General features: G+C 34.1%; 2 protein-coding genes across 4 annotated transcripts in view; both read right to left on the reverse strand.

Moving 5' to 3' along the window:
• Positions 1-219: 219 nt before the first annotated feature.
• On the reverse strand, positions 220-6296 carry LOC106156418 (transmembrane protein 144-like). Of its 2 annotated transcripts, XM_087007571.1 has the most exons (11): positions 6145-6296; positions 5175-5543; positions 4608-4730; positions 4295-4394; positions 3704-3784; positions 3419-3533; positions 2708-2784; positions 2355-2452; positions 1956-2173; positions 1497-1550; positions 220-887 (listed from the first exon to the last, which is right to left on the reverse strand). In XM_087007571.1, exons 2-11 carry the CDS (start codon positions 5494-5496, stop codon positions 759-761), a joined length of 1317 nt encoding a protein of 438 aa, XP_086863697.1. In that variant the 5' UTR covers positions 5497-5543; positions 6145-6296; the 3' UTR covers positions 220-758. The 2 variants fall into 2 exon arrangements, with proteins under 2 accessions (XP_086863697.1, XP_086863698.1); XM_087007572.1 differs by lacking the exon at positions 3704-3784 and having other exon boundaries at positions 5175-6164.
• A 25-nt stretch (positions 6297-6321) lies between these two features.
• LOC106160628 (transmembrane protein 144-like) overlaps positions 6322-17150 on the reverse strand; it is an 11548-nt gene continuing 719 nt past the window's right edge. For both annotated transcript variants that reach the window (XM_087007574.1, XM_087007573.1), the window contains 10 exons: positions 14767-14920; positions 14069-14191; positions 12933-13032; positions 12565-12645; positions 11725-11830; positions 9422-9537; positions 9080-9207; positions 8547-8764; positions 8083-8136; positions 6322-7779 (listed from right to left, as the gene is read on the reverse strand). In XM_087007574.1, the coding sequence (XP_086863700.1) occupies positions 7651-7779; positions 8083-8136; positions 8547-8764; positions 9080-9207; positions 9422-9537; positions 11725-11830; positions 12565-12645; positions 12933-13032; positions 14069-14191; positions 14767-14905 (1194 nt within the window). In that variant the 5' untranslated portion in view covers positions 14906-14920 and the 3' untranslated portion in view covers positions 6322-7650. The remainder of the gene's footprint in view (positions 7780-8082; positions 8137-8546; positions 8765-9079; positions 9208-9421; positions 9538-11724; positions 11831-12564; positions 12646-12932; positions 13033-14068; positions 14192-14766; positions 14921-17150) is intronic.

Raw genomic sequence — 17150 nt, forward strand, 5'->3', positions numbered from 1 at the left:
TGAGGGTTAAGTGGATTTTAACGCAATCCTCTTGAAATGTAGAAACTTAACACACTTAAGAAGTTCAACAGAAAGTGTTTACAGTGATTATGTGTCCAGCGATGTACAGAAAGTAAGGAGCTAATTTTTACGAGAAACAGTTGAAGTTAAATGTTTATGTTGAAATGTTATAAAATATCAAAATATCAAATCCAAGGACAGGGATTGGTGGAACAAGGATTTGTTTGTGGAAGAATATATTTTCTTGAGGAAAATATGATTTGACAGGGAAAATCACACAGAAAATTTGACGAAGGGCATAGTTGTTTCAGGGATGAGACTTTTCCAACTTTTGGGAGCCAACAATATCAGTGGCCTAGGTGGCCCCCTGTACCCAACGTCATATTTTCTGACTTTTTTTTTACTAAATGGCAGTCTCCTCCCTGAAAATTGGAAAGAAGGTGATAAAAGTCTTTGTTCATTCTGCTCTAAAAGAGCGCCATTTACCCTCTGATCCATAATTTATATTTTCCTGTTCAATACTCTGTTTATCCTGCTCCAGATGAGATTTTATTTACCCTCTGATCCATAAATTCTATCCCCCTGTTATAAATTCTGTACAAATTTCATTTGTCAAACTTGATAATTTCTCTGGTTACAAAATAAGTAGGAATGAAAAAGTTATGAAAAAAAACTCAAACTGCTATACAACTTCAAGTTCACTATGATTCCAAATCAATATAACAAGGTCCAGTTAGTTGGTAATTAAAGTATGAAGACTATGCTTTTGAAAATGCTGCAAGTATTGCCCCAGTTACCGTGACAACGATTGCTAAAAGTAATGTAATAAAGTTTCTGGGAAATATAATCTGTTTTCCTGCTAATATGAACTCATATCGGCTCATCATCTGGAAGAAAGATACAAAGAATGGGTAATTAAACTTATAAAATTAATTTAGAAATATACCAAGAATGTGTTTTGTTATGCTACTGCAGAATTTAAAAAAATACACACACACACATTTAGGGTGACATGAGTCTTAATCCTTTCCTTTTCACATAATCTGTATTAGGAAGTTATTAAAATACAAGCACAAGTTAAAAAGAAGATTGTTGGTGATGAAAAAGATTTTTTTTTAATAATCTACCATCTGTTTTAAAAGAATAACAGCTGTTCATATGAGATCCATATTTCACAATAAATTCATTTTAAACAACATAGAAATATAATAAATTCCATTTTACCACCAAAACAGTGGTTATTGCACTTATGCTAGACTGTGTTTGCCGTCAGACCATGAATGGTTATACCTCTGAAATAGTCTTGTAAGAAATTATTTCTAAAAAAACAAACTTTTTAGAAAATAATAACATGGACTTACTTTGACTGTTGGAATTAACCATTGGTAATTATGGGAAAATCCTTGTTTTCCCTAAAAAAATCGGTTTTTTTTAAACAAATTGAACAGTTGTTATCCCTTTAACTATATATCATTATACACCATGTTGTCACTGACCTTGACCTCTTTGAACACTACTATCCCCCATATTGATGCCACCAGACCAGGCCCCTGGGAGAAAAACAAACATATAAACCACAAGTTTATAATTAGTTAGTTTCCTATGGAAAAAGAAACCTAATTTTGATAGGTTTTTATGTGATAAGACCGATCATGTTTAATATATATAAGTATGCACAGCATAAACCAAGATTTTGTTTTAGTGGAAATGGAGAATCTCCTATGACGAGGACTCTATCAAAATGCATGGCACATAAGCAGCAATCAGAACAGTGGACTTACTAGTCCGAGGGTCAAATATGGCCGCCCCCTTGAACAATTCCCCATGTTCAGTGTCTATAAGCGGATCAGACAGCAAGCTTTTTGGTGGGTCGCCATATTTGACTAGAAAGTCCACTGTTCTGGGTTTGGCCATAGTGACTACACAAGCAAAGTTGATGGCTAGTTTTGACTCACGGTTGAAATAATCGGGAATGCCACAGGTTCACTGAGAGCCTCATTGGCCACAAACCACCCGGAGTACGCCACTGCCCACATAGCCCCAGAGACCATGCCAGGAAGTATAGCCCGCGGGAACACACTGGGACGATTCTTCTTGGCTGCACAATATATGAGGAAATAAAGGGTGCTTGTAGCCAGGATCCCACTGAAGTGACCAAATACATAATCCAGACCTAGAAAGTATAATAAGATTAATATTATTGGGAACATCCCTTTCTTTATTTATCTACTTTTGAATCTGTTTTCTTCCTTTCTTTCTTTTCTTCCCACTTTCTTTGGTCTTTAATGAATAGTATTATTAGTACTAACATAAGCAGACAAAATGACTTTGTTTCCATAGCAACGTAAAATTACCATTCTGACTGGCTCCCTGATAGTTGTTCATGACGTAGATGCAAGGAGTAAAAGAAATCCCATAACAGAAGCCTGAGCCACATGACAGCAAGGTGCCACTGAAAGAGAATGAACACAAACACTATCACTAACACCTCTGAAACCTGAGCCCCCATATAGTCACTGGATTATAATGATCCACAACTCTGAAATATTACAGGATGTATAAGAAGACCAAAGAATTTCACTGAAAATAAAATAAGGAAAGTTTTCACAGCACAAATTAAAAAGAGACATATTTTGGTAAAATCATCTACAATTATGCTTTAACGTACATAAGAAAAATTTTATATGTAATTTGGTCTTTTTCTTACAAAATCTTTTTCTGCATGACAGTCATTCCATCTATGTAGGTTTTCTCTCTCTTCTCTCTGACGGTGGCTCCAAAAGACTTTTAAAAGACAAAGAATAACAGATCACTTAATAAATACTGCACATTTTTAAATGAACTCTTGATTTGACAAATTACATTCTAAAATACTGAGAAAAAAATTAATATTCAATTAAACTTAATCAACATGACCAGAAAGTTTTGGCAAAGTGATAAATTTCAGGCTCAAAATATGGCTGATTGGCCTCAAAATATGCCAATTTTTATGTAATTACAATGGGAAGCTTCTGAAACTATCTAAAGTGCTAAATCAAAACCAAGACATCTGCAACTATATCATTTTTATATACAGATTTTTCATGTGTCAGAAAAATCTGAACATTTTGTGTGCTGTCACCATCAATGTTCTTAAAATCAGAAATTAATTTTAAAATCAGTTTTTTTTTCAGGAGTTTTATTTTATTTAAAGTCTGGATTGAAAAAAATAAGTAGCTTTGCAGAGCGATTTCTTTAGGGCATTTTCAAAAGCAGTAGGTATACATTTAAATTTGCATTATTTTCTATAAACAATCCTCAATTTAACCTTAATTTTAAGGTCAACAGACAAAAATCCTTTTTAAAAAAACCAAAAATACATAAAAGCACACACACACACATGCACAGGAATACAAATACAGGGAGACTGCAAACTTACATTGTTCACAGAAATTATAGGGCCATTATCATCTTCCCCTTTGAGGATTCTCTGAGAATCAGAAATATCTGTTGATTCTGTTACTTCTGCCTTCACCATTATCCAAAACAGGGCACTGTAAAATAGTAAAGAAAAAGAAACCAAGAAAACCTCTGACATTGCATGAATTATGATAATGTTTAAAGGAAAGATAAAAACTTTACAAATGGATCTCCAAAATACTTCCATTTTATGTTGATTTAGACTGGATTAATAAATTTAATTTTTTTATCAACAGATTTTAACCTTATAGAAGCAAATGTGATTCCTAAATCATTCAACAGCACATCAGTCGGTGGCTCCGCCTGGATGCCAAACCAGCCGTATCTGAGTTAGAAAAATGAACAGAAGACGCCATCATATAGCCAGGTAGAAAAATTAATCTGAACTGCTTTGATAAACTGTTAGTCAAGCCATTAACAACAGATATATATGTGAAAATGAAATATGTAAAAATATTTTTTATATGAAAAATTCTGAGGTTAACAACAAAGAGACATGCATGGAATCAGTAAATTTACATGGGATTGGTTAAAAAAAGGATTACAGATTTTACTAAAAAATAGAACTACAATATAAATCAAAACTGCAGCTAACTCTTAATCCATGGCTAATGTAACTCTTCAACAAGAGTGGTAAAAAGTGCAATATAAAATGTGGGATCTTGAAAGCAAACTTTGACTCTCACAATAGTTTTTAGGGTAGGGAATACATATATATTCAAGTAAATCACCAATCACCAAGAACTCCTGAATCACATTTCATACAGAATATTGGGCTCAAATAACGCATCACACTCGAAAAATAAGGCCAATCACTTGGATTTCTGAAACCCACCTGCCACTTGCCCAGCCTGTCAGCAGGTTAAATGTTCCCCAGATCAGACTTCCAAGTCCAAGACCAACTGTCTGAACTATGGGAACAACTGTGATGTTACCTGGAAAAAATTCAGTAAATCTTAGACTTTGCATACAGGTTTGACAGCATGAGAACACATGAATTTTCTGATTAAGATGGATAATATACTGTCTCAGAGAAAAATAATGTAAAACGGTAAGATTTGGCTTTATATCCGTTTTAGTTTATAAAATAACTAAATCTGTTAATATTACTTTTTTTATTAATCGAAAAAAAAAAAGAACAGATATACCTGTACACCATATAAATCCTCCAAGCATTGCAAGTGGGTAAAAAGTTGGGAACCCTCTGACGATGTTAACCACCAGCCCCACACACCAGATGGCGCCACATAACACCCATTGGTAAAACACACCTGAAGTCATAAACGGATCATTTCTTGGACAAACATATTTGGTTAAACTCCGGCTTGATTGTACATGAACCTATTTCTTTTTAATTTTTTGCATCACAACATTTCAAGAATATATCTTAAATTGAAAAACACAAAAGAATGCTGTCAGAGATGCCTCATAAAAAAAAAAAAAGGATCTGAAAGAAACAAACATGTTAATAGGTTTAATGACTAGAATTTAAGACAGTTAAGTTGAAAGGAATCTATAAGTTGGCTTAACAGTGAGACATTAATGATTAAAATTTCCTCTACCTTACAATATATATTCTTTTTTTAAGGAAAAAATAAATAAAAAAGGAAACAATTGATACTCTAAAATTATAGTTTCAATCAAGATTATCGACTGAGATCAATTATGTGTAACAAAGTGCACAATACATAACAAAATATAAAGAGTTCACTCACCATCACCCATTTCAAATTTTTTTGTTGGCACAAATGCACTTCCAAAAATAAGAACGCTCCCAACTGCACAAATAAAGCTGACATATTCAGGATATACATCACCAGGGGGCAGGCTTGTTGTCATCTCAAAAATTGTCGTACCTGTTGCTGCTGCTGATGTTGTCATGTTATCAAACATTGTTGTTACTGCTGATGTTGTCATCTCTAGGACTGTTGTACCTGTTGTTGCCTCTGATGTTGTCATATTATCAAACGTTGTTACTGCTGATGTTGTCATCTCAAGGACTGTTGTTGCATCTGATGTTGTCATATTATCAATCATAGTTGCTACTGCTGATGTTGACTTTGTTTTATATATCACAGATGTATCTTGATAATAGTGTTAGTTTTCCGGGGTAATGGAGATAATAAAATAGAAGAAGAAAGATATGACCCACTGTAAATGCTCACACACACACACACTGATTGCAGAAAAACAAAAACTTAAAAACTACTCAAAATTCAATGAAAAGTTGTTTTATCAATTAAAACATATTCAATTTTGAAACTTATGCAAATAATTCAATTGAGATCTATCTCTTTCTCTCTGAAAGTATGAACCCCCTAACAATCTAATTATCTTTATATACATTAGGAGTTAAACATTAACAAAAAGACAACATATTGGCATCTTGTGATCAGTCCTTCCAGTTACATAACTTGGTCACCTTCTTGTAGGAAGTTATGGGTTTTCAAACTTCCTTTTACATTTACATAAGATCTGTCAAAGTCAAAGAATCCAGTTAAGACCCTTGTTGAACCTGCTGCATACAATTTCAAGTTTCTTTAAGCAGATAATGCCACTCTGCACTCCAAACCACTGGAGACCTTCCCCATGTTTTCTGTTCTATTGTAAACCAAGTCAAACTATGGCCCAGCACCTTAAAGCTTAGATCCCTGGCACTAACACACACACACAGAGATGCATTACCTCTACTTTGTCTGTGGCTTTCATCATAACATGTGCGGAGTTACACCCACCAGGCTGTCACTACGTATTCAGTAAGATAACAGCAGTGACACTGTATCTAGGGCAAGGGTGACAATCTACTTAATATCTTACTTGAGATGACTGGAACATTTTTCTCAACAGAAACAACATCATTAGTAGGAGATTTTTATGTTTTAGTTTTATTTTACTGTTATAAAATATTTTAATATTTCACAGATAGTACTCAATGTAAATCCTGAACAGGTAAATAATCATACTCTTATACAAACAAGAAAAGTTTTAAATGATATGATTTTTCTGGAAATTTGATGATAAAATATTTTATACATTCTGCCAACAATAGCAATAATCACATTTATATCTGAAATAGTACAATAGCAACTGCTGCACTCTTAAAAAGACAAAATGACCTTTATCACAGATGATCAAAGATAACTATAAATGGCTCAATTAAGATTTCCCTTATAACAAAAATTGTTTTTTCTCTTTATATTTCCTTGTTTCACAAAATTTGACAAATAGTTTCACAGATTTGTTGTATTTTAATAATTCTTATGAAAATCCCCCACTCCACAGTAAAAATAACAGTTACACAGGTGCTTTATCACAATGCAATCTTCTGAATAAAGAATTATATGACCATTTAATTAATTTCAAATACATTCTTTATCTTTAAGCCACTATAGATTTCTTTACCTCCAAAAACAGAGTGACATGACATAAAAAGAGGTCTGAAAGTTTTAAAAATTGTGACCACAGCAATATATTATCATTCAACTAATATAACCTTACAATGTATGTAGAGGAATGGATCCTATCACCGAAAACATTTAGAGCCAGTAAAAGGTTTTTTTTTTTTTATAAAAATGTGCTAAATAAAATGTTACCATAAAAAACCCTGCTCCCCTTCAAGAGAGTATTTGAATTCAACCATGGAATGACTAGCATTTTATAAAGTATGCTACCATTTGACAAAAGCTGGCCCCCTCTCACTATATGTGAACTTCTTAATTGTATGTTTCCAAAACAATAGTTTGTAAGAGATACTGGGGAAAAAGGGATTTGTAAGATCCTAAAGTAAATAGGTTCAGGTCAGATGGCCTGTTTTGTGAATAATAAAAAGAGAAATTTTCACGTAATGCAGTGCTACATGAAACATTTGAAGTAATTAACTTATTTCTAGAGTAATATGGAAGTAGTGGTATCTTTGTCATATGGTCAATGGCCGTGAATTGGGAACCCTTCCCGAGTTTCTCAACAACAAAAAACTCAAGAATAAACACTCTCACTCAGTTTTAAAGCAAATAACATCTATTGTGAAAGAAACAGTGTCTAGGCAATATGTTCATTTACTACACATATCGCTTTGTTCTGATACTAATGGTAATGATACTTCTAATGATTCAAAATGACCCACACTCTCAGTTTTCATGACAGTGACATTGCACATCAAACTTCTGCGAGTGAAAATATTACGTAAATGTCCTAAGCTTTAGAGAAAGCTGACAATATGGCTCCTGCTATCGTAACAGCAAAGGCTAGAGACACGATGATGAAATTTCTGGGAAAATTGATTTGAGTTCCTCCAATTTCTATCTGGTAGCGGCTCATCATCTGTAAGAAAACAGAGTAAAGTTTGAAAAATATATTTTAACAATAATAATCAAATTTATAATTAAAAGTTGTGATATATTAATTTCATTTACCAATTGCACACAATTGGGCAGACACATGCACATTAATGTGTTTTTTCATTTAAGTCACTAATCACTACATTATTAAAACTAATTCTACTTTTCTTGTTGTCAACACAGGGAATGTGCACATCTAGTGAACAGCCAGGGAAATATTATTGAAAATCTTCATGATAAAACCTCTCTGGTCCAGAGAAGCAATCTCCTACCCTATGGGACTCACCTTCACTTCTCTGAACACTACTATCCCCCATAATGCTGCTATCAGCCCAGGACCCTGTTGAAGAGAGTAGCATATTAACAATGTTGTCTCACAGTGTTTAATATGAAGAAAATAACAAGGCAGCAAAACTGTCAAATGTTCAGACAAAAAGCCGAAAATAATAATGCACATAATAGGATACTGTTAATTCTGATGCAATAATACATTATACTTAAATGCAAAGCCAACATCAAATTTTAATTATGCACAACAGGTAATACCGATTGATAACTTGGCAACTAATGTAATGAAGGAGAGGAATCAGGTAGCAACATGTTAGTGAAAAGTCATTATAGTTTCACAAACACTGTATTTTCCTTGTGAAAATAAAAAAGGAAATTGAAAAAAAGATTGCTATACACCAAGTAGCTCAAAAGTAAAATATTTCCAAAGCAGATGTCAGTCACAGTTCCACTTAAACTTACAGTTGTAATAATAGGAAAGCTGACGGGTTCTGACAGCGACTTATTGGCCACAAACCAACAAGAGCATGCCACCCCCCACATCGTCCCGGAGGCCAGAGCTGGCAGAATGGCCCGGGGGTACACTCGCGGTTTGTTCTTCATTACAATACAGTAGATGATAAAATACAAGGTGCTTGTGGCATAGATTCCACTGAATTGACCAAACACATAGTCCAAACCTGGAGGAAAGGAAAGAAATGGTTAATATTATGTAGCTTTTCTTCATATAAAAGCTTAAATGCCATTAGAATAACCTTATTTTCAAACCAGAAATATAGGAATAAGCTTATTTTCAAATCCTATATATGTAAAGTAAATGGCATGGAAATTTTTTTGTTGTAACAGTTGTTTTTGTTTAAGATTTCAAACAATAAATTCATAACTTGCATCTACCTCATCTGTCACTCTCTTGAAAGCTCATTCACAGAGAAATCTTAGATGAATGAAAATCAGTTTTTTTAACATAATAATATATCCAAACATGAAAAGCTCACCATTCTCACTGGCTCCAGGGTAAAAAGCAGTGTGGTTAGTAGTAGTGTTGGCGTGATCCTGGATGAAAATATCCGGAGTAAAAGATAACCCATAAAATACCCCTGCTACCACTGCCATTGATGTGCCCCTGGAAAGGTCAAAGGTCAAATAAAATTTACATATAATTGCAGCACTTAAGACGGGTGAGCATAATTAATCTCTAAAAAACTGTAACATCACTGAACTTTTCCTTGCCTTCCATTTGACATTTTTTCCTATGAAAAATCCTTCAAAGTTTATTAGAGATATAATATATTCACAAGAATGAGAGGTACTTGTAATTGTGTATGCTTTTTACTCACATTATTTTCTTCTGGATGGGCGTCATTCTATCAATAAATGTTTCATTTTGATTTCTATCCAGAATCTCAATTTCATTAAATTCCCGTGCACTTCCATAGTTTATATTGGCAGGAGTCTGAAAACAATCAAAATATTAAAGCAATAATAACTCTTCCTTTGAGATTCAAAATTCCGCATGAAATACATTGTAAACAACGCATAGAAATATATTCTATTGTATTTTACCACTAAAACGGCCGTTATTGTAGTAAAACTAAAATCTGTGCTTGTCAATAGGGCTTTCGAAGCTTTCATCAAGGCATTCGTTGCTAATGACGTAATGGTGTCACGCGGATTCTCGCGTTCATTCGAGACCAAAATAACATATGGCGCCAAACGCATTAATGCGGACGCAGACGTATGTTGCGAGTTTTTGTACAGTGCGTCGGATAACAAAAAGCCCAGAACGGCACACATTGTGGATATTATGTATTTTTAACAAAAAGACGAATATATCTCATGAATCTTATATAGTGTTGTTGTTGTCTGCTTTTCCCGCGGTTTTAAGTAGGTCAACAGTGACTATGCGATGTCAGAGAGAGCTCCGTCAGTTAAAATCTCTTAAGAGATTTTAACAAAAAACCGTACGTTTAGGAAAAAAACCCTGGATTAACTTTGAATGCAGGAATGGGGTCGCTGACCATTGGTAAGTACGGGAAAATTGCCGTTTACTCCAGGAAAATCCAATTTTTGGCCAAAATGAAGAGTTATTATGACTTTAAATAATTTATGACACTAACATTTATTTTCATATCAGGCGTCTTACTTAACAAGATTTTCAGAACCACAGTACTATTTGTTTCATTCAAATTTTCTACACTTTGATCTTTTACTTTCAGATCTTTATTTTACTCTCCCAAAATGAAAAAATTGAATCCATGACAAATCTTTAGATATCTTGTGAATGGGCAATGCTAACAATTAACAAAACAGGGATGTTACTCTTAGATACTTTTATCTAATTATCTTGATGTAAAATGCTTCTAAAAATCTAAGTTAGTAGAACATCCAGAGGTAAATAATTTCAAATAAAATTATTAATCAAAAAGTTATAAACAGCCAAAACATAAAAACCTTTTCTCCAATATGGTTATAGTAGTCTACATGTATCAATTATATAATATTACAATATACAAGGTCATACAAATATCCATCAGCGCATGAAAAAATCAAACTGAAAGATTTTTCAACATAATCATCTCATGATGCAACTAAAGCCTTGAAATGAAAAACAGTTCAGGAATAAATGAAAATCAATTCCAATTAATATCCAAAACCTTTCAAAATTTACTATTCTAAAGCAGTAACAGAAAATGTTAGTGGAGGACATCCCCCTCCATCCCATAAATTTCCCATTGTTAAACATTCAAATTTCATTTAGTAGCTTATTTAGTTTTAATTAACTTGAAAAAAGGGAAACCCTCCATGAAGTAAAATTTAATTGTTATTTTCATTTATTTCAATTTTAATTAGCAAAATTAATTGAAGAGTCAGAGTTTGTACCTTAGGACTAGAGTGGTTAGTATCAGAGTGCGGTGAGTCAGCTTTCATATTGGAATCACGAAATGTTAGAGCTTCTTTTTCAATGTCTGTAGTATTGTCTGAGTGTGATATCGCCTCCTCAGCGCTCACCTCGCTCTTTACTAACATGAAGAACAAGCCTCTGAATACACAAAGAGAAAAAGATAATAAAAACTAACTAGGTTAAAGTAAAGCAGGCTCAGTTGACAAGAAGGAAACAAAGCCGGGAAAGGATACAGTCTTTTTCAAAGATAACATGCAAATGTAAGATGTCAATACCTGAAAGTGCTTTTCTTTTCCTTTTTATACATTTCTTTTATCTTAATTAATTCCCATTTCAATCAATTTGCCCAGTGAAACATAATCCCTGTCTACTGAATTACCATTATTTTATTTGATATCTGAAAGCTTGTATATCAGGATATCAAGACATTAAATGCATAAATCTTGGAAAAAGACTATAAGACAATTAGATTGAAGAGTAAGCAAACATGGCTGGCACTATTGTAAGGAAAATATCACAAATCTGCATACTCATGGCTAGACCCTTTTCTCTCTTTATTTCTTTCCTTTAAATTTCATCTAACATGGGATTATTTTTGAGTAGTAGTAGTAATTTAGTGCCACAAAGAGAGAGAAAGGAGTAATACACCAGATCCATGATGTTGCAGACGCAGTGACACCCCTGTGTTGCTCCACCCGTTTGCCATCACACAGCTGTAGTCCAGGGGAGGGCACTCACATATTTGGGAGGTAAAAGGGGGTCATTCTCACGCTCATTTGGTGAATCAACATCTTGGTGAGAGGTTTCGGTCACTTCACTTTTCACGATGATCCAGAATAAGGCACTAAACAATCAAAAGCACAAGGTATGACGTACATAATGCAGAGGTGGTCAAGGACAACTGGTGCCGAGCTTTTTAAAAATGGTAAGAAAACAAAATGTGGCAAGTATATGAAAGGACTTAAAAATCATTTAGGGCACTTAGCATTGTCAAATGTGCTGTTTCTCACTGCTATAAATGATGACTTAACATCAACTACTGAAATTTTATAGAATTAATCATCATTTTTCTTACTTTCTGTCATGCTCACAATTACAATAAGAAATTCAATTATAATATAGGCATAACAAGTTTACATGAGTCTGAAAATCTCCATGCTTTGAAGTATGTCTTAAATAAATCCCACTTTAACCTCCAACTGATAAACATGTTTTGTAGAAAATAAATGGTATAAAATTTCAAAAATTTCTGTACAAGCCATCCCACGTGCATCTTCTTTACCTCCAGAAATCTTTTGGAAATTTTCATTCTCTCCTTTTTTCTTCAAGAGTTATTAAAATATGTGTAACTGCTTATTTTTTAAAATTGGATGTGATGATGTAAAAATGTATGCAGGGTAAAAGATGCTACTGCCAGAAAATTCAATGAAATGGTAACCATGCATGATTCAACAGAATATTACTGTTAATAAAAAATTTTAAACCAAAGATTTACAGCAGAAAGATCTATCAAAAGTTGGCCCGTCTCTTTTTGACTGAAATTTAAGTGCTGTCCATCATGAATCAAGTATCACTAACCTCAATGCAGCCAAGGTCACTCCAAGGTCATTGAGAAGTACATCAGTTGGCGGCTCAGGATGAATACCAAACCAACCAAACCTGAAGAAAAACACAATAACAAAGTTTTCAAATAAATAAATTATATGTAATATTCTGCATTCATGAACTTCAAGCTATGGTGGCCATTCCGGGCAAAGTTTTATGTATTGCAACCCTTCAGTGGTCAGTAAAGGGTCAGTGTCTTTATTTCTCACAGGCTCATTCTGATATTTATTTTTTCACTTTTTAGCATATTTCAAATCTCTTTTCAGTGTTATCAAATAGGGATTTTTGAGTATGACTAACAAAAGATTTGAGGAATATTTTTTTTCAATTAGTCTACCCACCTTCCACTTGCCCAGCCTGATAATAAGTTAAAAGTTCCCCAAATCAAGATGCCCAATCCTAGACCAATTGTCTTCAGAATAGGAACAACAGTAATATTGCCTGAAATACAGTGAAATAGATTAACATGTAGATTATAAATGGAAACATTCAATTTTCAATTTTTCATTTAACTCCTTATCATATTGATTTATATCAGAATATTTGTGAATCATCACCATTTTACAAAGATTTGTGTTTTAGAATGATAAATGTACAAAAAGTTACAACTATAGACATATAATGATGTCATAGTCCAAAGAACAAACAGAAAATAAATCAATTTCATAGTAGTACCAGAGCCGAAGCAATGTTGATAATACATATCAACCTATCTCTGAGATTGCAGCACTATTTCAACAAATGTTGTTTTTTTTTTAATTCCAAATTAATCACTGACCACAGTAAGGGTGTGGAGGGGGTGGGTGGCAGCATTTGCCTCAGGTGGGGATGCCTGACTGTATGTATAACACATCTTTAGAATGGCCAGGTGGGAGTGGGGGTGGGGGTGGGGGGAGGAGGAATTACAACTTAAATAACTGCTGAGTTGAGTCACAAGGGGCAGTAGGGCTTTGTAATCAGAATGAATGGGTAATATCTTGACCAGGGTCAGTTTAATCAGGTAAATATCTTGACCAGGGTCAGTCTAATCAGGTCAATATCTTGACCACAGTCAGTTTTATCAGAATAAACTGACACAGGATGATGCCCCAGCCAGGTATCACCATCATACCCAGTGAGTCAGAATTATTTGCACTTGCAATCGTTTTCTTTATAGGTCAATTACTTTATAGGTCAATTACTATAATCACGGCAATAAAACAATTATAGGTTTGTAAACTGTCAATAAACCATGGCTTTCAGTTGGTAGAGGGACTGAGTGGACCAAACTTCTGGTTTGAAAGTTGTTTTAACAAAATCAGCCTAAGATACATCAGGATATAGCCAGACTGGTGATAGAGAACAGTGTGCTTAAGCTAACTAGTAGTTGTCTAGTCTTCTGATACATTTTAGACCAACTTCTGGTATGAAATATTTCAGATAATGGATTGAGACCTAGCTTGTTGGCCCTGTGGCTGGGGCTTGCACCACTGTTTACCTGTTGCCCAAAGGAATCCTCCAAACATGGAAAGTGGATAAAATGGTGGGAACCCTCTCATGGCATTCACGATGAGACCCACACACCAGATAGCGCTGCATAACACCCATTGGAAGAACATCCCTGAATAAAATATATATGTTTATATAATAGATTTTAGTAACAGGGTGTATGGTAATGACTCAATCCTCTCAATTGGCAAAACTTATCAAACTACCAGAAACAATTCTATAATCATGAACTTCAAAATTTTACTTCTATATAGCATTTGTGGTACTTTTACTACATAGAACAGAACTATTGAGTAGCCTGCTTTTAACTTTTGATGCTACCATGCAATACAAATTAATTTTCAGAGAAAATGAAAAGATCGAGTAATTATCATACTTAATGTGACAAACAATTATAACTCAGCAGAACACAGCCACCATCCTAATGTTTAGTAAACCTATATCATACTAGTCTATTTTTTAGTCATTTTACAGTTATAGAAAACATGGAGTTGTTACCAGTGATCTAATACTTAACGACCTTCTGCTGGGCTTGTTAAGTACTGTCTGTTCACAGAGCAGGCTATTTTATCTATCAAAATACTTCAGAACTCACTAAAATACCTGTCAGTATTACTCTACATTCACTCATTTGATAAAAACTGAAATATTTGGCTAAAGGACAATTAAGTAAACTATCGCACTCACCATCTCCAGTTTCAAATTTCTTGACAGGAACAAAGTTACTACCAAACAAAACCACGGCGACACCAGCACATATGAAGCCCACATACTCGGGAAAAGATTCCTCTGAAGTGTGGGTCTTGGTGAGACAACTGGTTTCCATTATAGAACTCTCTATCTAGGAAAGTATAAAGTTAAATATGCAAAGATAAGAGAACAAATATAACCTGTATCACATGTGTATATGTATTTGCATGCATGCACATGTAGGAAATAAAGGACAGAAATGTACCAAACAGTCTAAAAAAGATAAATATAAAAATGCATTACAAGAGAACAATTTGTACAAAAATTGCGTGTTCGGTACCTCCATTTATCCTCCTCTTTGTGAATACAGACAAAACTGTGCATGGATTTTATGAGAAACTATCTCATCTTACACTATGAATTAACACAATACTGAACACTGCAATGAGGGCCTTCAATACTACATAGGAAATAGAACACCTATACTCATTTGGCCAAACACCTGTTCATATGACAAACCTTCTGAACCACAAATATGATAATTATCATATATCATAATAATAATAAGTATTATCAAGTGATTTCAGCTGTTAACTGCTGCATGTATAAAGTGAGAAATGGATAAAAGTGAGAAATGGATAATAGCTAGTGAATTGATCAGTGACTCAGGATCACAAGTATTCAGTCACCTGCATCTTACTAGTAATAGTATGCTTCTGTATATCAGATTCTGTTTATTCAGAGGTGACATTTATGAAGGGAAGAAACATACTGAGTATACCAGTAGCAAAGTTTATAAACATGAGAGTTCAAGACCCCAGTCAAGCCCATATTTGAGGGTTGCCTCAGTTTTCGGCCTTACAAGCTCACAGTACACTTACCGCTGGTAAGGCCTCATAGCAGTATGTACAAAAAACTTGAGACACTTAAGTACCTGAAAGTATCCACGTTCTGACAATCTCTGTGGGTCCTCCGTTGTACCTTGTAGTATGTAAATCCAATCAAAAGTGTTTTCGTGTACCTTCAGGCACGAGGTTCATAAAGTTTTGCTCTTTTTATTTCAGCTTCCTCCTGCATCGACACAACAGCACGCCATATTGTGGTACACTTGCGGAAAGGACGACCACCTTTTCAAGGTCGACCTCGAAATGGAGTTGACCTGTTTCACGTTTCCAATGTAAACTTTTAGCGCCCTCGGGTGACGAGTTGTGAAAAATGGTGTTTGATCCATGTAGGCGACCTAGCTCCAATTTATAATGTTTTACAAGCATTTGACCATCTATTTGCGCTTCTGTCGAATTTGGCCTACCTTTGCCTTAAAACCTACATGAATAAATATTTGAGAAATTTAATAATTATAGTATTTTATAGCAATAAAAATATATTTAAAAATCACGTATTGTTTTATTTTTTTTATTATTATTAGAAGTATTATATTTTAACTCACCCTTAATCAAAATAAATACATGAATTACATTAAAAGAAAAAAACTTTTTACTTATTTTTTTATCAATTTCTTTATTTTTATTCCATTTGAGGAAGAGGTTTAGGTGTACATGCAGAGGCCTTGAAGTCGTGTGTGTGATGCAAAAATGAAATAAATGACTGCTAACTTTTTTGTGTTCCCAGAGTGAATGACGCCGATTTTTTTTTTTTTTTTTTTTTTTTTTTTTTTTTTTTTTTTTTTTTTTTTTTTGCAGTTCATTTTTCATTTCCAGTCTTGTATTTTTGACTTGAGCTGCAATCTTATTTACTTATTTATTTATTTCATTTTATTTTTGTTGTCCTCTCCCAGTAGTGTACGGAACACCAGAGCTTGAACATGCCATCCATTAAATAATAAATAAACAAAATAAAGAAACAAAAATAAAAAAATGCTTGTAAAACATTATAAACTGGAGCTAGGTCGCCTACATGGATCAAACACCATTTTTCACAACTCGTCACCCGAGGGCGCTAAAAGTTTACATTGGAAACGTGAAACAGGTCAACTCCATTTCGAGGTCGACCTTGAAAAGGTGGTCGTCCTTTCCGCAAGTGTACCACAATATGGCGTGCTGTTGTGTCGATGCAGGAGGAAGCTGAAATAAAAAGAGCAAAACTTTATGAACCTCGTGCCTGAAGGTACACGAAAACACTTTTGATTGGATTTACATACTACAAGGTACAACGGAGGACCCACAGAGATTGTCAGAACGTGGATACTTTCAGGTACTTAAGTGTCTCAAGTTTTTTGTACATACTGCTATGAGGCCTTACCAGCGGTAAGGGTACCGTGAGCTTGTAAGGCCGAAAACTGAGGCAAATTTGAGGGTGGCTAGGGGGTTGGAATAACTGCGGTTTTGGCCTGATTTGACCTTGTTTCTTTACCAATTTAGGTC

Source organism: Lingula anatina, chromosome 3, assembly GCF_051362555.1.
Source record: "Lingula anatina isolate TDL-2025a chromosome 3, LinAna3.0, whole genome shotgun sequence".
In the NCBI taxonomy this organism is placed as follows: Eukaryota; Metazoa; Brachiopoda; class Lingulata; order Lingulida; family Lingulidae; genus Lingula; species Lingula anatina.

Excerpts from the sequence above, each read along its gene's own strand:
- LOC106156418 (XM_087007571.1), bottom strand. The coding sequence starts at position 5,496 with ATGATTGATAATATGACAACATCAGATGCAACAACAGTCCTTGAGATG. Across the intron at positions 3,534-3,703 it reads ATCACATTTGCTTCTATAAG|TGCCCTGTTTTGGATAATGG; the intron begins GTTAAAATCTGT and ends ACTATTTTACAG. Across the intron at positions 2,174-2,354 it reads TCAGGGAGCCAGTCAGAATG|GTCTGGATTATGTATTTGGT; the intron begins GTAATTTTACGT and ends TATACTTTCTAG.